The sequence below is a fragment of the Lepidochelys kempii genome, chromosome 28 (assembly GCF_965140285.1).
Source record: "Lepidochelys kempii isolate rLepKem1 chromosome 28, rLepKem1.hap1, whole genome shotgun sequence".
NCBI lineage: Eukaryota > Metazoa > Chordata > Testudines > Cheloniidae > Lepidochelys > Lepidochelys kempii.
In genome coordinates, this window is record NC_136407.1 from 6,413,382 (window position 1) to 6,437,713 (window position 24,332).

Consider the following 24,332-nt stretch of genomic DNA (forward strand, 5'->3'; position numbering starts at 1 on the left):
CTGTTTCAATATCCCGTTCTTCCTTTTGGACTGCATGGGGCACCTGCCACCTTCCAGCGTCTTATGGACAAGCTCCTATGGCCCCATACCAGTTATGCAGCGGCATACCTGGATGATGTGATTATTCACACCCCCGACTGGGAAACCCACTTAGGAAAGGTGGAAGCGGTTCTGGACACGGTAAGCGGGCTGGGCTCACAGCCAACCCAGCCAAGTGTGCTATAGGGCTAGCTGAGGCTAAATACCTTCGCTACATTGTAGGAAGGGGCATGGTCAAGCCCCAACTAAACAAACTGGAGGCTATCCAAAATTGGCCCCGGCCAAATAGGAAAAAGCAAGTCCGGGCATTCCTGGGTGTGGTGGGGTACTACCGACGATTTATTCCCCATTTTGCTACCAGAATGAGTCCCCTGACAGACCTGATAAAAGCCCGGGGTCCAGACATGGTGAAGTGGACAGATGCCGCAGAGAAAGCAGTCATGGATCTACAGACAGCCCTCTGTAGTAACCCCATGCTTATAGCCCCAGACTTCAACAAAGAATTCATTTTACAGACAGATGCATCTGAAGTAGGATTGGGAGCGGTCCTATCGCAGATGGTCGGAGACAACGAACACGCAATCCTCTACCTCAGCAGGAAACTCCTCCTGAGAGAGTAGAAGTATGCCGTTGTTGAGAGAGAGTGCCTTGCTGCGAAATGGGCCAAGGAAACACTACGTTTTTACCTGCTGGGACGACGGTTTACCCCTGTGACCGACCATGCACCTCTCCAGTGGATGCAGCGAAATAAAGAGAAGAATGCAAGGGTGACCAGATGGTTCCTGTCCCTACCACCTTTCCAATTCACCATACAACACCGGGCTGGAAGCCACCATGGCAATGCAGATGGCTTGTCACAGGTACACTGCCTGATGTCCCAAGTTGCCAAACTCCATGGTGTTGAGTTGGGGGGCGGGGAGAAGGTATGTGACAGGGTTGGGCCAGATGGCTACAGGAGAGTGATAGAAGGCAGATATATTAGCCCCAGGTTAAGCAGGTCCCTTTCCCCTGGGTAAGGTAATGGGGCAGTTCCAGAATAATCAGGAACTTGCTGGAACAAATTAGGGCAGACAGACTAATTAGGACACCTGAAGCCAATTAAGAAGCTGCTAGAATCAATTAAGGCAGGCTAATCAGGGCACCTGGTTTAAAAAGGAGCTCACTTCTGTCAGTGAGGGGCGTGCAAGGAGCTGAGAGTGAGAGGGCGTGCTGCTGGAAGACTGAGGAGTACAGACGCTATCTGGCATCAGGAGGAAGGTCCTGTGGTGACGATACAGAAGGTGTTGGGAGGAGGCCATGGGGAAGTAGCCCAGGGAGTTGTAGCTGTCACACAGGTGTTACACAAAACACTGTGAACAGCTGTGATCCACAGAGTGCTGGGCTGCAACCTGGAGTAGAGGGCAGGCCTGGGTTCCCCCCATTCCCACAACTCCCTATTGGATACAGGAGGAGTTGACCTGGACTGTGGGTCCCACCAGAGGGGAAGGTCCCTGGCCTGTCCCCTGACCTACTAGGTGGACCAGCAGAGACTGCGGGGATTGTTCTCCTTCCTTTTCCCCATGCTAGCCAGTGATGAGGTTAGCTGAGTGAATGGCAGGTTTGAGCCACTAGCAAAAGTGGCCAAACTGAGGGTTGCCCTTCTCCTGACCTTCTCATGAACAAACTAGGGAAATGCAACCTTGACGGAGCTACTAAAAGGTGGGTGCAAAACTGGTTGGAAAACCGATCCCAGAGAACAGTTATCAGTGGTTCACAGTCATGCTGGAAGGGCATAACAAGTGGGGTCCCGCAGGGATCGGTTCTGGGTCCGGTTCTGTTCAGTATCTTCATCAATGATTTAGATAATCCCATAGAGAGTACACTTTTAAAGTTTGTGGACGATACCAAGCTGGGAGGGGTTGCAAGTGCTTTGGGGGATAGGATTAAAATTCAAAATGATCTGGACAAACTGGAGATATGGTCTGAAGTAAACAGGATGAAGTTCAATAAGGACAATTGCAAAGTACTCCACTTCGGAAGGAACAATCAGTTGCACACATACAAAATGGGCAATGACTGCCTAGGAAGGAGTACTGTGGAAAGGGATCTGGGGGTCATAGTGGATCACAAGCTAAATATGAGTCAACAGTGTAACACTGTTGCAAAAGAAACGAACATCATTCTGGGCTGTGACACAAAGTGGGACTGTTCTTAATGTTTCCTCTGAATAGTGTGGAGGTGCCTCAATTTCCCCTAGGCAGTTCTTAAGTATCTAAGTGGGGGGATAAGGGTGTATGATCGTTGCAGAGCCCTAGAGGGCAGGTGTGTGCAGGGGTCTGGACACAGAGAATGGCCGACACCCTGTTTCCTGGCCACTGATGGCCTGGGCCCTTCCTCCCTGCAAAGTGAGAGCTAAAGGGTTGGAGAACAAAGGAATCAGGTGACCTCCTGGCCCCGGAAAGGAACAAAGCCCAGAGGAGGAGGGGCTAGAGGGAGTTTCAGTTTGGGGCTGGCTGGGGACATGGAGTGAAGTGCAGACGTGGTTGTCTGGCTCACTGCCCCCCAAAATGGACCCGGCTGAGGGGTCCTGTTCTCTGTGCCTACAAACTCTGTTTTAGACCGTGTTCCTGTCGTCTAATAAACCTTCTGTGTTACTGGTTGGCTGAGAGTCCCGTCTGACTGCGGAGTTTGGGGGCAGGACCCTCTGGCTTCCCCAGGACCCCGCTTTGAGCGGGTGATAAACCTCATATTTTCACTGGTTAGAGAAGTCATTTTGCCAGTTACAGAATGCATTTTTTTTCTGTTGAATGAATGCTAGGATTTCCTCATTGTTTTCGTCAAACCAGTCTCGGTGCCGATGAGTGGCATACCCTATGGTTTCAGCACATGCATTGTGGAGGGTATTTTTAAGTTGATCCCAGTGCTCTTCCATGTCAATGGTGTTATCAAGCAAGTTAGAGAATTCCTGACAGGCGTTACTGGAACATCTCGCAGCTGGCTTGGTCGTTAAGTGCTCTGACGTTCTGCCACTTTCGCTTAGTCTTTGGGTGTTCGCGGTGTCACGGAGCAAGCTGCGGGTACATGACTGACCTCACTAATCGATGGTCTGTCCAACAGTGATCCGTACCTCTCGTGTCTCATATTACACGGACGTCGGCGTATTCTCGGGCTCTGACTATAACATAGTCAAGGGGGTGCCAGTTTTTGGACTGAGGATGTTTCCTGATGGTCTTAAATTTGTTACTCTGCCTGAAGGTGGTATTTGTGATGAGCAGGTCACGCGCCACACATCTGCTGAGGAGGAGAATACCACTGGGGTTCACATTTCCCACCACTTCTTTGCCTATCGTGCCTGTCCAGAGCTGGCAGTCCCACCCGACTCTGGCATTGAAATCTCCCAGGAGGATGAGTTTGCCTACCTTAGGTGTGGCTGTGAGGACCGCATCGCGAGCGCTATAAAACTCCTCCTTGTTGTCCTCCTTATCATCGAGTGTCCGGGCGTAAGCGCGGATGACGGTGGCATATTGGTGGTCGCTGAGCTTGAGCCGAAGAGTCATGAGATGCTCATTGATCCCCCCAGGTTTCTCCAAAAGCTGACCGGCGATCTTATTTTTGATGGCAAAGCCAATCCCGTGACTCCCTTCAGGTGGCTTTCCTTTCCAAAAGAAGGTGTAGCCACCTCCATCCCCTTTTAATTGGCCCTCATCAGCCCGGCGGGTCTCACTAAGAGCCTCCATGTCAACTGTGAGTCTTGCCCCTTCTCTGGCAAGTCTGGGAGTTCTTCTTTCTGGGCATTCACTGTGCTTGAGAGTCCATAAGGGTGCGGACGTTCCAGGTGACAAAATTCATTGTCTTCTATCTCTTGTTTTGGCCTCGGAGCTGAGTGATCCCACTGGATGCGGCCTTCCAGTTGGAAGTGTGTGAGACAGCCTATGTTTGGGGCACCTTTTCTAGCCCCCCTCCCCGTTTGGGGCGAGCAGAAGAGATCCTAAAAGAGGCCTGCTCTGTCAGAGCCACCGGTGCCGAAAGACACTTCTGTCTCATCCAAGCACAAGACGGCCATTGTCGCCGGCAAGCAGATTTGTGACTAAAGACTGCCAGAGATCACGGCTCATGCAGATGCTAATCCCACAAAAACCACACGAGACTTGACAGGAGGAAAACCCTGATGCAGTGGCAAGGAGATCCCAGACAACCAGCGGCCTCCCTCCTGCTGCAGCCCTCATCCACCTTCACAGCCACAGAGTACAAGAAGATCTTCTATATGGGCCCGACCCACCATTGGGGTCTTGCGAAGTTTGGACCACAGTTAGTCAGGAGCCTCGTCTCAGACCTGCTTGCCAAGGGGGATCCTACCAGGGGTATGAAAGCTCAGAACGATGTAGCTCTGAGGGTCTTTAAGCCTACGCAAGACTCCCCACCGCGACAAGGCTGCGGTCCATAAGAGAGGGTGGAGGGATTAGTGGATGATAAACGTGCACAAGGGTGTGTTCTTGCCATGAGCATTGTCGGCACTCTGGTGGCACACACGCTAGATGTCTCCTGGGCTTAGAGAGGGGCAAGTGAGGGCAACAACTCAGAAGGAATCCTCTAGGAGAGGGCAAAAGCATGGTGATATTTTGCAAGTCTGTGATGGTTCGTGTGGCGTAGGCTCCATCTGAGGGCTGGCCAGGCGTTGGAAGCTTCTCTTCGTTAGGCTGGACCGAAACCCAAGTTTTACCTTAGCCAAGAGAAGATTGCAGACTTTGTGGTATACTGCCCCTGTGCTCTGTTCCCCGAGTGTTGTGTAGTGAAGAGGGCAGAGCCCTAGTGGTGTGTCATCTGCATGTCGGGGTGATGCTGAATCAGGACAGAGGAGAAGTGGCATTGTGGGGGGAGACGTGAACCTTAACTCTGCATTTCCCCTTCTCAGAACCACGGGGACGGGAATCCTTACCCAGCGAGGTCACGTTCTCGTAGTTCTCCTGCATGACGGCTCTGTAGAGGGCTCTCTGAGCGGGGTCCAGCAGGGCCCACTCTTCCCTGGTGAAATACACAGCCACCTCCTCGAAGGTCACCGGCCCCTGAAAGAGCCAGAGCCCCACACTCAGGACCTGCTGCCCCACTCACGGCCCCACTATTCGTGGGGTAGCAGGGCCAATCAAACGGATACAGAGTCAGAGGAGTCCCAGCCACCACCTGCTGCATCCAGGAGGCATTGTGGAGACGGGAGATAGAGAAATCCCCTCGTCCTTCCCAGCAGATAGAGGGGGAAGGGTCTTCCCTTTCATCCCACTCAACAACTTCCCAGAGGCTGAACTGGAGATAAAGACCCTCCTTGTAGGAATCCCAACACCCTCCCCACTGTCAGCAGCTGGAGGTCAGGGGATGGGGCATCTTCCCTAAGCCTCAGTGGTGGGAGCCTCCTTCATAGCATAGCAACCGCTGGTTAGTGGGTTCACGCTCCAACACTGGGAGTCTGGGAAGTTTTCCCAGCCCAAGCGAGTTTGTTTCCTGTTCCACAAAGAGGGGAATTTCCACACCCAACGCCCATGGCTCTATTCCTAGAACCGAGACCCCAGATTTATCGAGTCCCAGCAGGTACATCGCACCTTGCCCCCCTCCCTTTCTCCACCCTGAGCCCTTCCTGCACCCTCCCACCCTTAGATCAAACTCCCTAGTCGCTCCCCCTTCCTGTGTATTCACTGTCCTCTGGCTCCTGCAGGAACCCTCCAGCATTTCCTCAGCATCCCTACCTGAGCCAGCTCTGCCATGCCCATTTCCCTTCTCCAGGCAGGCTGGGAGAATCTGGAGTCACCCGGGGATGTTCTGCAGCCTGTCAGGGACAGAAGGGTTATTGGGGGGAATTCAGACCAGACTTTAGGTCATTTCACATTCTCACTGGCTTTTCCTCTGTATAGACATCGACTCTCATGATGGGAAAATGCTCAGTGCAGTGCAGACCCATCCCCTCCTACTAGGATTAAACCCACTGACACACACTATACCTCAAAGTCGCACCCTGTAAACCCCAGATTCACAATTCATATATGGCTGTGATATTTCATACAAAGCAGGCCATGTAAGTTATCATATGAAAGTTCATGATCTGCTGAAACACGCTGTCCTGTCCAAATAGATATATTGTTAGTGTGTAGGAAGTTATGAGATTTTGTTACAGAAAAATGTCATAAGTTTCAGCATCTCTGCTACAAAGGGTAGTGATCTCCGCCCAGGCGGGTGCTCAGTGACCATTAATCAGCAGGAGAGCTGTCATCAAGGGATTTAGGAGTCAACGAGCACCACTCAATGGGGACTGCACCGCTCTATGACTCAGTTGCTCAAGACCACACCGGGGGGGATTGCCCAACCCTTTGACTCAGCAAAGCCCATCCGGACATGTCTGGGCTAGTATTTTCCAGGCACATGGACTGAGGGTAGAAAATACAGGACAGTGGCATCATGCCTTGACCTTTCTCCTCCTCCACCTATGCCAGAAGCAACAAGAACGTTGAGAACACAAAAACTTCATCTGAGGGGACTGGTCCCAGGCTTAAGGGAGAAGTCTGTGTATTAAGAACTGTAACATCCAGTGGGGTGAGAAAATTGCTTGATTGAAATACTGCCTAGTGTAATAAGGTTTACGATTTAGATTGTGCACTTATCTTTTATTTTCTTTGATAACTATCTCTGACCTTTTATGCCTCCCACTTATAACCTATCTTTCTGTAGTTAATAAATCTGTTTTATACTTTCCCTAAAACCGTGTATTTTGCTTAAAGTGCTTGGGAAATCTCAACTCGGTTTACAAAGGCTGCTGCATGCCCTCTCCACATTAAGGAAGGGGAGATTGGGTAACAACCTTACACTGGTCAGGCTTCTGACCAGGGCAAGACGGTACAGCTCTGGGGTGCAAGGCTGGGGCACTGGGGGCAATTGGCTGGTGCCTTTCTTTTTGCAATTCATGAGAGGCTTTGGGAGCATTCACGCAATCTAGCTGGGTGGGGGGCTCCACTTGCTGTTGTGCTGAGTGGTAACAGCACCTGGAGGGGTTTGCTGCTTGCCACTAGCAAAGCATTGTGAGAGTCAACCTAGGCTGGAGAGTTAATGGGTCACTGTGGTACCCCAGTTCCAGGGTGTACACTGGGGATCCCATCACAGTGGTGCAGCAAGCAGGATGAAATGCACCGCTTGTTGTTCGGAGGGAGATTTGCACTTCAGACGTTGGGGTAAAGATTTTAAGTGTGCTGGCTGAGAGCAGGTTACCGGTTTGTTGTTTTCTATTTGCTTATTTCGGGAAAGGGAAGCTTAAAGATGAGTGAAAGCAGTGAAGCAATTGAAAAGTTGGAGTTGTACAGACTGCAGGCGGCAGAAAAAGAGAGACTATGAGCATCAGCTGAGAATGGAAGAACTGGGAAAAAAGAAGCACATCAGCGAACCTTAGACCTGAAACAGATAGAGGCCATGGCGCAAGGAATCCGAGGAAAGAGAGCGGAAACACCAACTGGAACTGCTAGAAAAGGAGAACCATCACCCCCCTACACACACCTCCGAGTCTCATCTCTGCAAAAATCCACAATTGGGACCACCCATGTCCTGCATCCAACAAGGCAGGTGACACTACTGAATCTCTTTCCACGTTTGAAAGGCTATGTGCAGTGCATGAAATCCCAGATGCCAAGAAAGTTCCGACCCTGATTGCAAAACTAACTGGTAAAGCTGAAAATGTATTCAATGGAATACAAATTGAAGATGCTTTAGACTCCTGGACATTTAAATTTTAAAAAACCAAACAAACAAACTGGTTTGTAATGGTTTCAAATTACCCCGATACATAAAGAGTGAAATTTAGAAATTTTAAGAGGGGTGCTGGTTTGAGTGAATATTTATACAGAATGAAAGATTGACTGGGCAAGTGGGTGAGCGGCAAAGGGGTGGAAAGTTTTGAACAAATGTTTGCTCAAGAACAGTCCTTAAATATACGTAAAGATGGTGTAAAGCAGTGTTCATGGGATAAACATGTAACGACTGTGGAAGAGATGGCTTCTCTAGCGGCTGGTGTCTTTCAGCAGACCTAGGCATCTATTGTGAATAAACCAGAGAAAGAGGGGTTTAAACCTGGTGGGAAGCAGGGTTACTGTTTCCCTCCTGGAGAAGAAAGAGGGTGGCTGGGACGCTGGGCATGCACCTCCCCAAAACCATTCCTCTAATCCCCATCCCAAATCCTCCGGGAACCCAGAAGAGCCCAAAAGGTGCGATCTCTGTAATTCCACTAAAAACAACAAGGAGTCCTTGTGGCACCTTAAAGACTAACACATTTATTTGGGCAGAAGCTTTCGGGGGCTAAAACCCACTTCATCAGATGCATGGAGTGGAAAATACAGTAGGCCGAATATATATTACACCACATGAAAAGATGGGAATTGCCTTACCAAGTGGGGGCGGGGGTCAGTGCTAACGAGGCCATTTCAATTAATGTGGACGTGGCCTAGTCTCAACGGTTGACAAGAAGGGGTGAATATCAAGAGAGAGAAAATTCCTTTTGTAGTGCTAAAAAGGCCAATGCAATCAAGGTTCAATCAAGGAACACATGACTTACGAGGAGAGGCTGAGGGAACTGGGATTGTTTAGCCTGCAGAAGAGAAGAATGAGGGGGGATTTGATCGCTGCTTTCAACTACCTGAAAGGGGGTTCCAAAGAGGATGGCTCTAGATTGTTCTCAGTGGTAGCAGATGACAGAACAAGGAGAGTGGGGGAGATTTAGGTTGGATATTAGGAAAAACTTTTTCACTAGGAGGGTGGTGAAGCACTGGAATGCGTTACCTAGGGAGGTGGTGGAATCTCCTTCCTTAGAAGTTTTTAAGGCCCGGCTTGACAAAGCCCTGGCTGGGATGATTTAGTTGGGGATCGGTCCTGCTTTGAGCAGGGGGTTGGACTAGATGACCTCCTGAGGTCCCTTCCAACCCTGATCTTCTATGATTCTAGAATTCTATGATTCTAAGGTGGATGTGGCCCATTCCCAACAGTTGACGAGAAGGTGTGAGTATCAGCAGAGGGAAAATTACTTTTTGTAGTAACCCATCCACTCCCAGTCTTTATTCAGACCTAATTTGATGGTGTCCAGTTTGCAAATTAATTCCAGTTCTGCAGTTTCTAGTTGAAGTCTGGTTTTGAAGTTTGTTTGTTGAAGAATGGCCACTTTTAAGTCTATTATTGAGTGTCCAGGGAGATTGAAGTTCTCTCTGACTGGTTTTTGAATGTTACAATTCTTGATGTCTGATTTTTGTCCATTTATTCTTTTGCATAGAGACTGTCCGGTTTGGCCAATGTACGTGGCAGAGGGGCATTGCTGGGTATCACATTGTTAGATAAAGCTTATGCCCAAATAAATTTGTTCGTCTCTAAGGTGCCACAAGGACTCCTCGTTCTTTTTGCTGATACAGACTAACACGGCTACCCCTTTGAAACCTGTAATTCCACTGATCACCTGAGGAATAAATGCCCTCTGCTGGGAAGAAGCAGGCAACAAATTGCTCATGTTAGTTCTGCGGCCCTCAACACAGAAACCTCTCAAGCGATTGAGACTTATCACCTTGTTTTTGAGGGAGTAGCCTCTGCAGAGCCAGACACGAAGCACATTTTGTCAGGATTAGTGGCAGGGAATACCTCAGGTGGGAAGACAGAGGTGCAGAAATCTCTGTGATCAAGCGGAGGATAATTCAGGGTGACATACAGCCAGGACAGATGGCGGAGCTTTTATGAGCAGGAGGTGACAGGATTCTTGTGCCTTTGGCAAAAATGTGCATAGAAACTGGTGGTTTAGAAAGTTTATTAACAGTGGGGGTGGTGGACGATAATCCCGTTGACATGTTAATTGGACGTGATTTTTTCCTTGTAGCTCAGGCTGTTAAGGGGTTTACCTGCAACAAGGAGTATTATGCTGGGACCCCAGAGGGAAAGGGTAAAGTCCCAGGAATTACTGACGGAATGGGAGACAGCCTCCTTGATTACTGTGCAGCAGGGGGAAGCCGCGTGCTTCCAGGGGTGAAGGCGGTTGAGACCAGCTCCTGCTCTGCAGCGTCTGCTCAGGGAGGGAGGGAGAAATTATTGCCTGATGTCAGTGAGAGAACTGTCCCAGTTGTTAGCTGGCAGAGTTTTGCAGCTGAACAAGGGACAGATCTCACTCTAGAGAGGAGGGCCCAGAGGAAGAAACTGGGGAAGGAATAGTGGCAGTACAGGAATGTCTCCTCACTGGTCACTTGGGAGAGGATGCCCAGGACAGGATGGCTGATTCAGCATCTGGGCACCCAGGCTTTGAGAGGGAACTTTCCAACTGCCCTTCCAGAGTGGAGCAGTCACACAGCTGACCTCTCGGGGATAGAGAGAGGGGTAACGGAGGGGACCCCAATCCAGGTTCCAGTTTTTTAGGATGCTGTTCCTGATATTAAAATTAAAAAGGTCACAGAGGAGTTTTGAAACTAAGGGCTGGGGGGGAAGCCGACAGGTGCACGTGGTTTGGACAGAGACATCCCTTAGGGGAAGTTCTATTAATAGAGATTCTCTATGTCCTAGTAAGGAGGAGAGGATGGAAGGTAATAAAATACAGGTAAGATCTGATGAGAGAGAGTCAAATGAAAAAAAGAGTCCCTTTCAATTGCCTCATATAATGGCAGACAGCTAAAAAGTGACACGTTTTTAAAGTGCTTATATACCAGTGCTGGAAGTCTAAATAAAAAGACGGGTGAACTAGAGCGCCTCGTATTAAATGAGGCTATTGATATAATTGGCATCACAGAAACTCGGTGGAATGAGGCTAATCAATGGGAACAGTAACACCAGGGCACAAAATATATCGGAAGGACAGAACAGGTCATGCTGGTGGGGGAGGGGCTCTGTATGGGACAGAAAGCGCTGAATCCAATGAAGTAATTAAATCTGAGCTGAACCAAACTGTGCCATAGACTCTCCAGGGACAGGAGTAATTCCATGCGCTAATAAGAAGAACGTAGCAGGAGGGATCTATTCCCGACCACCCGACCAGGATGGGGATAGTGACTGTGAAATGCTCAGAGAGATTAGAAAGACCATTACATGAAAAAAACTCCATAATAAGGGGGGGGTTTCAACCATCCCAATATTGACGGGGTACAGGTCACCTCAGGACGGGATGCAGAGAGAAAGTTTCTTGACACCTTAAATGACGGCTTCTTGGAGCAGCTGGTCCTGAGACCCACCAGAGGGGAGGCAATTCCTGATTTAGTCCGAAGTGGGGCACAGGATCAGGTCCAAGAGGTGCATAGAGCTGGACCGCTTGGTAATAGTGGCCATAATATCACTAAATTTAACGTCCCCGTGGCAGGGAAAACACCACAGCAGCCAAACACTGTGGCATTTAATTTCAGAAAGGGGGACGACACAGAAATGAGGACGTGAGTTGAGCAGAAATTGAAAGGTACAGCGCCAAAAGTGAGATCCCTGCAAACTCCGTTTAAATGTATACCCCAAATTAAAAACCATAGTAAGAGAACCGAAGAAAAGAGCCATTGTGGCTAAACAACAAAATAAAAGAAGCAGCGAGAGGCAAAAAGGCATCCTTTACAAAGTGGAAGTTAAACCCTAGTGAGGAAAATAGAAAGGAGCATAAACTCTGGCAAATGAAGTGTACAAATATAATTAGGAAGGCCAAAAAATAATTTTGAAGAACAGTCAGCCAAAGACTCAAAGAGAAAGAGCAATTTTTTTTGTTTAAATACATCAGAAGCAGGAAGCCGGCCAAACCACCGATGGGGCTACTGAAGGATGCTGAAGGAGCCCTCAAGGACGATAAGGCCATTGAGGAGAAACTAAATGAATTCTTTGCATCGTTCTTCACGGCTGAGGACGTGAGGGAGAGTCCCAAACCTGAGCCATTCTTTTTAGGTGACAAACGTGAGGAACTGTCCCAGACTGAGGTGTCAGTAGAGGATGATTTGGAACAAACTGATACATTAAACAGTAATAACTCACCAGGACCAGATGGGATTCACCCAAGAGTTCGGAAGGAACTCCGATATGAAACTGAAGAACTACTAACGAGTCTGTAACCTACCATTTAAATCAGCTTCTGTACCAAACGGAGAACGCCAATTTTTAAAAAGGGCTCCAGAGGTGATCCCAGCAATTAAAGGTCCCAGTAAACCTGACTTCAATACCGGGCAAACTGGTTGAAATTACAGTAAAGCATAGAATTGTCAGACACAGAGATGAACATAATTTCTTGGGAAAAAGTCAACATGGTTTTTGTCAACGGAAATCATGCCTCACCAATCTACTAGAATTCCTTGAGGGGGTCAACGAGTATGTGGACAAGGGGGATCCAGTAGATATAGTGTACTTAGATTTTCAGAAATAAAATGCGGAAATGCTGGGGCACGGAACAGAGACAAGTTTAGGAGCTTTCTCTGCGACGCCCTGGTTCTGTGGATTCTGACTGTGTGCGGATGTGGTCGCCCCATCTCAAAAAAGATATATTGGAATTGGAAAAAGTACAGAAAAGGGCCACAAAAATGATGTGGGGTATGGAACAGCTTCCATATGAGGAGAGATTAATAAGACTGGGACTTTTCAGCTTGGAAAACAGACAACTAAGAGGGGATATCATAGAGGTCTATGAAAGCATGACTGGCGTGCAGAAAGTCAGAAAGAAAGTGTCATTTCTTCACACAATGCACAGTCAACCTGGGGAACTCCTTGCCAGAGGATGTTGTGAAGGCCAAGACCGTAACAGGGTTCAAAAAAGAACTAGATAAATTCATGGAGGTTAGGTCCATCAATGGCTATTAGCCAGGATGGGCAGGGGTGGTGTCCCTAGCCTCTGTTTGCCAGAAGCTGGGAACAGGCGATCACTTGATGATTCCCTGTTCTGTTCATTCCCTCTGGGGCACCTGGCCTTGGCCACTGTCAGAAGACAGGATACTGGGCTAGATGGACCTTTGGTCTGACCCAGTATGTCCGTTCTTATATATTTGTGGAAATTAAGAGAGGATGCAGATCCGACTGAAGGAATGGTTGTCCGTGAGACTGCAGATGACCCACCTGACAGAAGAAAGGAGGGATTTCCCCAGGCTGGTGAGACACGGAAAGAAACTATGGAGGAGCTTCTGCGAAAAAGTGAATCTGACCCAAGAGTAGACACTCTTAGCCCAAAGAGAACAAATCATAACCCTTTAGGAAAGGGGGGTGGGGAAGGACTCCATGCTGGGACTGGGACACAGAGGGTAACCCCAAGATGGGTTACAAAATAATTAATGATCCAATGCAGCGTTTCTCAGCTGGTGGGTTGCGACCCCAAGGGGTTCATGACAGGCAATCAGACGGGCTGTGAGATATTAAAAGATTTACCATGATCTTCAGCAAAGAAAATCTCCCCCCCCCCCTGCACTTTTAGCCCTCAAGGACAACTATTCTCTGTCAGCCTCTTGACACGCACACATGGAAGTTGTATAGGGTCAGCCTTGATATGGGTTTTATTCTTATTTCCTACTAAACGTAAGGCGACTTCTAATCAGCGGTCAGCAACATGAAAAATGTGAGAAACTCGAATATGTCCGACAGCAGCTCCCTCTTTGTTCAAAATGAATATTCAAAGCTGGTCTGCATGCAGTATACCAGCCCCAGGGCCCAGCCCATCAGTCCGTACAGGGTACAGCTGGGCTGCCCACATCTGACCAATTTCACTCACTCATGGAGGCTTTCAGACTCCTCAGGGTCTGGATATTTTGTCCTTCTCCCATCCTAGTTCAACCATTCGGGCGGTTGTTCCTTTCCCCAAAGGGAAACACCTCCCCTGAGATCTGGATTTGCTCTGAATCCCCATCAGACATCACATCAGGAGGGAATCAGCCACAGGGCTCACCCGGCTTCCCCTTGTTCCACCCTTCCCAGGTGCACATCAGGGCTGGAGGCCGTGAAGCCCTGTCGCGAACATGGTTATTGGTCTGAAATCTCCCCCCGGCCCATCAGAGACAGACACGTACCTGTGTCACTCCCCAGCTCCCGTCGCAGCGTCTCTAGGGGAAGGAGAGGACGGGAGAGAGGAGGATTCAGGCTCTCGCGTTCATAGAGAAATCCCCATTGGTTATTAATGTAACTGCTCTAAACTACGGGACGGGGACACAGACCGAGGCCCACAATGAAGTCGCTGTAGACAGAGCCAGCCCCACAGGGCGACTCCCATGGGGAAGGGCGACTCGCGGAGCTGGGGCTGCGAGATGGAGCCCAGGGTCAGTGACATCCCGAGAGTCCCCGACTCCTCCCCAGGGCCAGGGTCGCTCTAACCAGAGGAGACGCCACCCCCAGACTCCCACTCACCTTTGAATCCCCGCAGGACCTGCTGCAGGACGGCACTTGTCAGAGAGAAATCGCTGAGCCTCCTCTCCAGCTCCGCAAACCCCGGCTCCGGCTTCCGAAACGCCCCGTCCTCCCTGCCGGGGAAAGAGGGAGGGGTGAGAAATGGGCCTGGATCCCCAGATCCTGAGCCCAGCAACCCCCAAACTCCAGCAAACCTGGATCTGTGTTTTGCAGCCCGGGATGGGCACTGTTCTAGTGAGTCACCTGCCTTCAGCCCTGTGCCGGCCATGGGCCCAGAGAGTGGGACACAGAGAAACACTGGGGCAAGGAACAAAGACAAGTTTAGGAGCTTTCTCCGGGACGCCCTGGTTCTGTGGGTTCTATATGTGCAGATGTGGTTGCCCCATCTCAAAAAAATATATATTAGAATTGGAAAAAATACAGAAAAGGGCCACAGAAATGATGAGGGGTCTGGAACAGCCTCCATATGAGGAGAGATTAATAAGATTGGGACTTTTCAGCTTGGAAAAGACGACTAAGGGGGAATATCATAGAGGTCTATAAAAGCATGACTGGCGTGCAGAAAGTAAGTAAAAAAGTGTCTTTTACTCCTTCACATAACACAAGAACTAGGGGTCACCCAATGAAATGAATAAGCAGCAAGTTTAAAAAAAAAGAAAATATTTCTTCACACAACCTGTGGAACTCCTTGCCAGAGGATGTTGTGAAGGTCAAGACTACAACAGGGTTCAAAAAAGAACTAGAGAAGCACATGGAGGATAGGTCCAACAGTGGCTATTAGCCAGGATGGGCAAGGATGGCGTCTCTAGCCTCTGTTTGCCAGAAGCTGGGAACGGGCGATCACTTGATGATTCCCTGTTCTGTTCATTCCCTCTGGGGCACCTGGCATTGGTCACTGCCAGAAGACAGGACACTGGGCTAGATGGACAGTTTGGTCTGACCCAGTGTGGCCGTTGTTATGTTCACAGCCACCTCCCACATTGGGAAATTCCAGTAACAAGGGGCACCAGCACTGGGATTACGTGGAAAGGGAGGAGACACAGACCGAAGAGTGGGTGTGTTCCCACATGTCACTGTGGACACAGACAGAGCCCAGGTCTTCAGCAGGGAATGAACGTGGGCCCTTATCACCAAAAGCCCTGAGCCCTTCAGCTAAACCAGTAACCCTGGGGTGTCCAACTCATTTGGAAGACAGGGCTGTCTTCCACTTTCCGGTACGGTCAGTGAGGCAGGGCATCAATTTAAGACTCTGCACCCCACCTCCATTCACAGCAACAGCTTTCAGTGGGACACCCAGGCACAAAGGGGAGACTCCAGGATCAAGCACCCCATGGGGAATAAAGGAAGTCAGTGTCTATGCTGACACAGGCCAAGGGCATTCACACCCCTCTGAGCCGCTGTTTCAGGCTCTCTGCAGACTCAGGAAGGCAACATTGTCTCCGCGTCCATTTGGGAGGGTTTCTTTGTAACCAGGAGGGCTAGAAACTTACTTTAAAAAAAAAAAATCGAAAGCTGAGATTCTGCACACTCTGAATACGTGATGTGTCCCCGTTAATACGTCAGACAGCCTGGGTCTGGCCCCTGGCCCATATGTCTGACAGCCCTGGTGGGACGTATCAGCCGTCAGAGACTAACAGGCTCTTCCCCTTGCTGAGGCAGCCACGAGGGGACACAGAATCACAGACTCTAAGCCCGCGTGTCACGCTGCCGGGGCAGGGGACGCCCTGTATTCAGTGCGGTTAGCAGACCTAACACGCCATGCGGGAAGGGAGACAGAGCCCAGGACTTACCTGCCCCCAGAGCTCCCAGCACCCTGGAGAGGAGAGAAAGGAGAGGCCGTCAGAGGGGGTGTCCCAGGCTGGGGAAGCCTCCTGCTCCGCAGGGAATCACCATGGGAGCCTCTGGTATTTAGGGGAATTTCAGACCCTCACGTTCTGGTTCAGAGACCAGCTGCCGTCTCCCCCCCGTCCCCACCAGCAGGGACGGTTGCTCTCAGCAGCCCCAGCAATCCCTGCTGGGAGGTGGAAAGTTTCTCCCCGGCCACTTTAGAGGCAGAAAATGTTTCTCTGCCTTGAGAGTCAAATTCCTCCCAGTGCCGAGAGCCCCGCAAGTCCTCTGGCCCCAGTAACCCATTAACCTGGTGTGAGTGGGATTTTAGGCCTGGCTCGGGACCTCTGCCCGGGGAGGGGATTTACAGTCATTTACAGCAGAGGAGAGAAGGTCTCTGGGTTGCAGCACCCAGGCCCCATCCCTGGTGCTGCCACAGACTCAGTATGTGACCTCGGGCAGCGCTCTGCCCCTCCCTGTGCCTCAGTTTCCCCCTTTCTCCCATAGGGTGATAATTGCCCCTGTCCCCCCTTTGTAAAGTGCTTTGGGGCCTGGGGCGGAGATGCTCCTACAGGAACGCTGCGTGTGGTCATTGCAACGACAGCCTGACCTGCAGGGGTGGGCTCAGCAGCTGCCCCTTCTCTCCTCCCCGCTCCCCAAGCAGGGAAATCTCCCGGGACACTCGGCAGGCGCCCGCATCCCTTCTCTGGACAACGGCTCTCTCGAGCTCTTCCAGCCGGGACAGCAGCCGCTGCTCCTGCTCCGCCAGAAACCCTCGCAGCTCCCGCCACTCCCAGACCATCTCCTGCCTCTCGGCTGCCGTCCGGCTCTGCAGCCACAGGGAGAGGGCGGGTGGGTACCGGGGGAGACCCACAAATGCCCCTCCCGGCGGGTGGGGGAGTTATTTCCCAGAGCGTGGGATCTCTTGCGCTGGGGGATGGGAAGGTTATTTACCCCAGCAAGGGGGACGGATCAGGGCAGGGGTGAGCTGTACATCGCTCATGGGGGGGGACTGTTCTCCCCAAAACCTCGTCCGATTGCTCTGGGCCAAACCCTCCATCTCCGCAGCCCGCATTTCCTCCCCATTCCCCCAGGTGCGGGAAAGGCTCCCCGGTCACTGTGACACGCAGACAGCCCGTGGGCAGGGGCTCGGGGCTCACACAGACTGACCCGCTCCTGCCCAGCGGCCTCCCGCACCCCACGGGCACCATGCCACCCCCGTGTCGGACCCTGGGCTCCGGTGGGGACGGGTCCCTGGCTGAGGCTGGCAGGCCGGGCCCTGCATTCGCCGTCACTCGGGGCACCGGGATCCCTGGCGAACCTGGGCCCTGGGCACCTACCAGCAGCTCCTGGCTTTGCCGCGGCTCCTCGGCTTCTCTCTCTTTTCCCAGAGGGGCCCGACGCTCTCGGGGGGGCTCCTGGAAGAAGCAGGGGAGGGGGGTTACAAACCGCTGCAAACGGCCTCACAACGGCCCGATTTCAGGGCCCGTCCTGCCCTGCCGAGCCCCTGGGACTCAAGGAGACTTTTTCCCCCGGCCTCGTTCAACCTCAGCGAGGGTGACGGGGGAGGAGATAGTGAAGGGGGGGGAGAAAACACAGAACCCCATGCTGAAGTGACAGGGGGCAGCCCAACCCCTCCTCCCCCCGCCCGCCCCAGCTTTGAATATCAGGCGACTCTACCCACACCCTAAGCAACAACTTCAGACATTCCCCCAATTCCAACCCCCCACGCAGCCCCCAAGTGCCGATCTGAACATGAAGCCCCCCCATCGAGTACCCCCCCAAACTCGCCGCTCTTCCCCTCCCTCTGACATCCCCAAACTCCCCGTCTGCCCCCTGCCCACTGACACCCCCCAAACTCCCCACTCTTCCCTCCCCGCCCGACACCCCCCAAACTCCCCACTCTTCCCTCCCCCACTGACACCCCCCCAAACTCCCCGCTCTTCCCCCCCACTGACACTCCCCCAAACTCACCAATCTTTCCCCCCCACTGACATCCCCAAACTCCCCATTCTTCCCCCCCACTGACACCCTCCCAAACTCCCCTCTCTTCCCTCCCCCCACGGACACCCCCCCAAACTCCCCTCTCTTCCCTCCCCCCACGGACACCCCCCCAAACTCCCCGCTCTTCCCCCCAGACACCCCCCCAAACTCCCCGCTCTTCCCTCCCCCCACGGACACCCCCCCAAACTTCCCGCTCTTCCCTCCCCCCACAGACACCCCCCAAACTCCCCGCTCTTCCCCCCAGACACCCCCAAACTCCCCTCTCTTCCCTCCCCCCACGGACACCCCCCAAACTCCCCTCTCTTCCCCCCACTGACACCCCCCCCCAAACTCCCCGCTCTTCCCTCCCCCCAAGGACACCCCCCCAAACTCCCCGTTCTTCCCCCCCACTGAAACCCCCCCAAACTCCCCTCTCTTCCCTCCCCCCCAGACACCCCCCAAACTCCCCTCTCTTCCCCCCCAGACACCCCCAAACTCCCCACTCTTCCTCCGCCACTGACACCCCCCAACTCCCCTCTCTTCCCTCCCCCCACGGACACCCCCCCAAACTCCCCGCTCTTCCCCCCACTGACACCCCCCCAAACTCCCCGCTCTTCCCCCCAGACACCCCCAAACTCCCCTCTCTTACCCCCCCACTGACACCCCCAAACTCCCCGCTCCAAACAGCCCCCCATCCCCAGCAGCCCCCCCCCCCATACACACTCCCCCGCCCCGCCCCCCGCGCTCCCGGGCCGAGCCGGGCTCCGGGCCCCCCCCCCGGCAGGAGCGTGTCCGCCCCACGCGTGTCCCCGCCCGCTCCGCGCTGCCCCCGGCCCCACCGCGCCGCTCCCGGCCCCGGCCATGGCCCCGCCGCGGCCGGACTCACAAAGGGCTCCCGGGCCCGGGGGGGGCAGGAAGGGGCGGCTCCTGCCCGGGCCTGGCCCTGCCCCTCCGGGCCCCACGCAGGGTGTTTGGGACACGCGGGGAATCGGGGAACCCCCCCCCCCCCGAGCCTGCAGGATCAGGCCGGGATGCAATGGGGGGGGGCAGCTGCAGTGGGGGAGTTGTGGGGGGCAGCTGGGGAGAAGGGTGAGAAGCCATGGGGGGGGGGTCTTGCCTCCCCTGAACCCCCTCCAAGGCCCTTGTCCGGCCGAGGACCTGGCTGTCGCTTTTCCCCACCGGTGCAGGGGGGGGGGGGTCTGTGAATGATCCATGCTTTGCAGGGATTTTTATTTTCCATTTCTACCCCCGTATGAAGTGATATTTCCAGGCCCCCATGCCCGGGGCTTTAACCCCCTTGGCGAGTCACGGTTCTTTGGCTGAATGCACATGTGTGGGGCGGGGGTCGGGGGGGGGGGTTGTTCCTGGGAAGACGTAAAGCGTAAAGTGACCAGATGTCCCGATTTTATAGGGACATTCCCGATATTTGGGGCTTTTGCTTATATCAGTGCCGATTACCGCCCCCCGCTCCCCGGTCCCGATTTTTCACACTTGCCGTCTAGTCGCCCTAGTTATACCAACCAAAGCCCCGGAGTGGACAGCAGGGAGCGGCTATGTCTAGACGTGGCCTTCGATGTCATTTATTACATCTTGCTGGGAGGCCATGTTCCGGTGAGACGGCGGTTTGGTTTGATTTTTCACGTCTAAGTGTAACCAGGAGGCCCTGGGCGTGTTTGTGTTTGTCGAACAGGGACGTTTGCGGGGCGAAAGATGGTTCTCTGGAACCTGGACCCTGACCACAACAATAATGGACTTCTTCTCGTCCCCCGTCCCCCTTCTCCTTTCTTTCCACGGACATTTATCCTCGCTTTCAAGTCTGATCCTTACCCAGCCCTGGCTTTATTGCAAGAGGGTGGCTTCGTCAACGAGAGAGACGTTTTATATTGCAATCAACATCGGGAACGGACACTCCCCTCACAGTGTGCACTTTTCAATCCAGGTTTTCAGAAAAGGGAGGCTAATAAATACAGTCCTCAACCTCCCGGGACCACGCCGCACTGGCCGATTGTGATAACCACGCTGCAGATTTCACTGGCTAACCAAGCTCACATCTTCCCCGACCTTCCAGGGAGCCAGGACCCTGCCCTAAATTATTCGCAATCTTAAAATATTCCAGCTGATTTAGAAACCTGGAATTGCCCATTGGGAAACAAATAAAATAAGCAGTGAGCTCCATTCCCCTCTCAGTTTAATAGACTCTCTGGGCCTGCATTTCACTGAACAAAACCGCCTTTGAAAAATATACGGGCCTATGTAAAGTGCTCGGATCTCTCTTGCTCAGAGAGGTTTGGAAATTTGGCCACCAAGTTTTGAGGGCAGACTGGATTTTGGAATTCATTTTTAGAAGCTAGAGTTGGTTCTAATATACGTGAGATGGAGAACAAATGTTAAATGGGTCATAATAAATGACATAACAATTATTAACGTTTTCAGCACCAGGTTTTCAGCAAACGGACTGTATCCTGCCTGCAGAAAAGCCGGGGGGGGGGGGAGGGGGGAGGATGTTTTTGCCCAATTCTTAGCCCAAAGCGAACAGCAGAGAAGAATGCAGCGCTCAGATTTCAGTTGGTTCTTTTATAGTTGAAAAGGACACAGGCAAAATGACCTTCTTCAATGACTGTAACAGTCCCTTGTGCCCGCTCCCTCTCCCCAGCGCCCAAGTCACACGCTCGGACCCACAAGGAGCAGTCTGCCCAGCGTGGCAGAGGGAAAAAATCACCCAGCAGAGTGGCGCAGCGGAAGCGTGCTGGGCCCATAACCCAGAGGTCGATGGATCGAAACCATCCTCTGCTAGCTTGGCTTTTATTCCTCAGGGCCCTGGAAATCACTCAGCCTGCCTTCCTTTCAGCCACGTCCAGAACAGGAACACCTTCTCTGGCTATTTCACTTTTCACCGTCATGAAACCAAGGGACAAAGCCACAGACGGTCCCCTCCTGTACGGAGAGAGATGTCCTAGGACTCCACTCCCGTACAACCGCAGGACTGGAAGGGACATCGCGGGGCCATCGAGTCCAGTCCCCTGCACTCACAGTAGGACTAGGTGTTATCTACACCGTCCCTGACAGGTTTGTCCAGCCTGCTCTTAAAACTCCCCAATCATGGAGATTCAGAATGGAATCGCACAATTGAAAATCAGCGTTCACCATTTTTCCCTTGTCCCCCACTCTTTTCTTAAACTGGACCTATTACCCTTAACCATTGCAACACATATGATAGGTCTTGTCCCGTCCTGACCTGAGACCTCTGCAAAAGCAAGAGTTAAGGACTGTTGCGTGTTTTAAGATGTCTTAAACCTGTTATTTTCTCTATTTTTTTAATAGGGGAAAATCCACGTAAAGAATGGATAGACTAGCCTGTTATATGCTGAAAATTACACCATAGTACGTAAACACACGTTTACACATTTTAATAAACGCGTCTGATGTAAACATTTAAGAACTTTAACTACACGGGTTGTTAACACAAAGGCCTGCGAGCGTTGCGACACGGGTAACAATTTTTAATTCAGCATTAAACCCGTGCAATCGCTCCTCATCGACATGGCCCACATCTCCTATTGTGAAAGAGTGAGTTTACGGAAAGATGTAGGATTTCGACTCTCTTGGGGAAGAGGGCTGCTATCGTGAAAGGCTCCGTAACAGTTCTGGTTTGTACAGCTCAGCCATTACGATGTTCTCTTTGAGGCATAGATTTTTCCTTCAGGATGCATTTTTGGATGAAAGACTCGGAAGCCCGAGGGATGGTTTTGGTAAACAAACCCGGGGGGTAGTTAAGTCGGTTTTGAGAGTTTGGGCGTCTCTTGTGGATATGGAATGATTACCTCGGTGGAGAAGGCGGCTTCCTTCACCGGAAGCGGCCTTCTGGAGGAGACAGGGACACAACCCTTTCGTGAAGACGCTTTGCAGAGTACAGCTGGCCAAAGAAAGGGAAGAGCTGCTTTGTCCTGGGGGTCTCCAGACTACCTTGGAAGGGTCCACCGAAGGTTGTCGTTACCACGGTTTCCAACCTGTGGTCTGCAGGGGATCTGCCGACAAAGTCTAAGCTTTCCAAAGGGCTCCGCGCCTACCTTCACAATTTTTTAGGGGTCCGCAAATGAAAACTGGCCTCGGCATGGGGATGCCTGGTGCCTTTCCAGACCCAGCCCTGGGACGCAGGGCTTGAGACATCCACTCCGGCGAGTGGGGGAAACGGAAAAGCCCCTTCACTCCCCTCCAGTTTTTGCAACCAGGGTTCAGCCCATCCGGGGCAACTTTTATCCCGTCTGCCCCTCCCGGTGCCGGGGTTTTGCCCTCTGCCACCATCTCAACCAGGGCTGGCCTTAGGGGAAATGGAGCCCTGGGCAAAGTTGTATTTTGGAGCCCGCATGGAGGCCCCTGACCCCGCATTGCCCCTGGCTCCCGCGGGCTCCCCACCCCCCCAGGGTAACCCTGCCTCCCCACAGTGTTTAATCTGGATTGAAGAGGTGTATATTGCCACACTTACTGCGTGCTGCAGTCTCTTCCCGGGCTCCTAAGCCCTGCACCCCCCCTCCCATGCCCCCATGGGGAAACTGACCTGGGGCTTGCTTCCCCATCCGTCCCCTCCCCCCACATTCCTCCGCACCCCCAAAGGGGTGAGCAAGAAGCTGCCCAGCCCAGGTGGGGAAAGTGACGTGGACGCACGGACTGCTTGGTATTGCCCCTTGCTTGCCCCCCACCCCAGCTCCCTGGGGGGCTGCAGGATCTGTGAGACACCGCTCGCCCTTCCACCCGTTCTTAAAAGGGAGGCTAATAAATAAATACAGTCCTCAACTTCCCGGGACCACGCCGCACTGGCCGATTGTGATAACCACGCTGCAGATTTCACTGGCTAACCAAGCTCACATCTTCCCCGACCTTCCAGGGAGCCAGGACCCTGCCCTAAATTATTCGCAATCTTAAAATATTCCAGCTGATTTAGAAACCTGGAATTGCCCATTGGGAAACAAATAAAATAAGCAGTGAGCTCCATTCCCCTCTCAGTTTAATAGACTCTCTGGGCCTGCATTTCACTGAACAAAACCGCCTTTGAAAAATATACGGGCCTATGTAAAGTGCTCGGATCTCTCTTGCTCAGAGAGGTTTGGAAATTTGGCCACCAAGTTTTGAGGGCAGACTGGATTTTGGAATTCATTTTTAGAAGCTAGAGTTGGTTCTAATATACGTGAGATGGAGAACAAATGTTAAATGGGTCATAATAAATGACATAACAATTATTAACGTTTTCAGCACCAGGTTTTCAGCAAACGGACTGTATCCTGCCCGCAGAAAAGCCGGGGGAGGGGGGGAGGGAGAGGATGTTTTTGCCCAATTCTTAGCCCAAAGCGAACAGCAGAGAAGAATGCAGCGCTCAGATTTCAGTTGGTTCTTTTATAGTTGAAAAGGACACAGGCAAAATGACCTTCTTCAATGACTGTAACAGTCCCTTGTGCCCGCTCCCTCTCCCCAGCGCCCAAGTCACACGCTCGGACCCACAAGGAGCAGTCTGCCCAGCGTGGCAGAGGGAAAAAATCACCCAGCAGAGTGGCGCAGCGGAAGCGTGCTGGGCCCATAACCCAGAGGTCGATGGATCGAAACCATCCTCTGCTAGCTTGGCTTTTATTCCTCAGGGCCCTGGAAATCACTCACCCTGCCTTCCTTTCGGCCAGGTAGGAAACAGGAACTCCTTCTCTTGCTGTTTGCTTTTTCACAGTCATTAAATGAAGGGATAAAGCCAGGGACGGTCCCCTCCTGTAAGGGCAGAGATGTGCTGGGGTGGGCGCAGAGCAGGGGTGGGAAGGGCTCCGGTGGGGTGGGGCAGAAGAGGTGGGATGGGGTTGGGGGAAGGGGTCGCGTGGGGCGGGAAGAGGTTGGATGGTTTGGGGGCAGAGCGGGGGTGCGGGGCTTGAGCACCCCCAGGGAAGCCGGGGCCTGTGTAGCGCCCCCCGCCCCGTGCCCTGCGCTCACGCTCCACGCCAGGGCACCAGGTGTGGACACGCTCCGGCGGCGCCCGAGATCCTGCAGGGTTTGGATCTCGCCGGCTGCGCCTGTGTGGACAAAACTCCGCGGTGCGGAGACCCCGCCGGAGCTCCGGGCACCCCGGGCTAGACCCAGCCCCAGCCCCCGCCCCCGCCCCTGCCCGGGCTGAGGGGGGCGAGCACCCCTGGGGCCAGCCCCCC

General features: G+C 52.6%; 2 protein-coding genes and 2 non-coding genes across 19 annotated transcripts in view; 2 read left to right on the forward strand and 2 right to left on the reverse strand.

Annotated features, from left to right (window-relative positions):
• LOC140904253 (E3 ubiquitin-protein ligase TRIM7-like) overlaps positions 1-19,030 on the reverse strand; it is an 84,021-nt gene extending 64,991 nt beyond the window's left edge. For all 16 annotated transcript variants that reach the window (XR_013635116.1, XR_013635115.1, XR_013635114.1 and 13 more), the window contains exon 1: positions 18,996-19,030. Coding sequence is in view for 11 of the 16 variants with exons in the window: in XM_078850958.1 (XP_078707084.1) it covers positions 18,996-19,019 (24 nt within the window). In the remaining 5 variants the exon portion in view is untranslated. The remainder of the gene's footprint in view (positions 1-18,995) is intronic.
• Positions 1-24,318, reverse strand: part of LOC140904206 (uncharacterized) — a 46,917-nt gene extending 22,599 nt beyond the window's left edge. Inside the window, 7 exon segments of the mRNA XM_078850901.1 lie at positions 4,955-5,081; positions 5,754-5,833; positions 14,347-14,459; positions 16,137-16,159; positions 16,784-17,002; positions 17,514-17,591; positions 23,803-24,318. Coding sequence (XP_078707027.1) covers positions 4,955-5,081; positions 5,754-5,833; positions 14,347-14,459; positions 16,137-16,159; positions 16,784-16,975 — 535 coding nt within the window. The 5' untranslated portion in view covers positions 16,976-17,002; positions 17,514-17,591; positions 23,803-24,318.
• Positions 20,878-20,949, forward strand: TRNAM-CAU (transfer RNA methionine (anticodon CAU)). The gene has a single exon. It is a non-coding gene; the product is annotated as a tRNA-Met (tRNA).
• TRNAM-CAU (transfer RNA methionine (anticodon CAU)) lies at positions 23,692-23,763 on the forward strand. Its single transcript has one exon. It is a non-coding gene; the product is annotated as a tRNA-Met (tRNA).
• Positions 24,319-24,332: the final 14 nt, after the last annotated feature.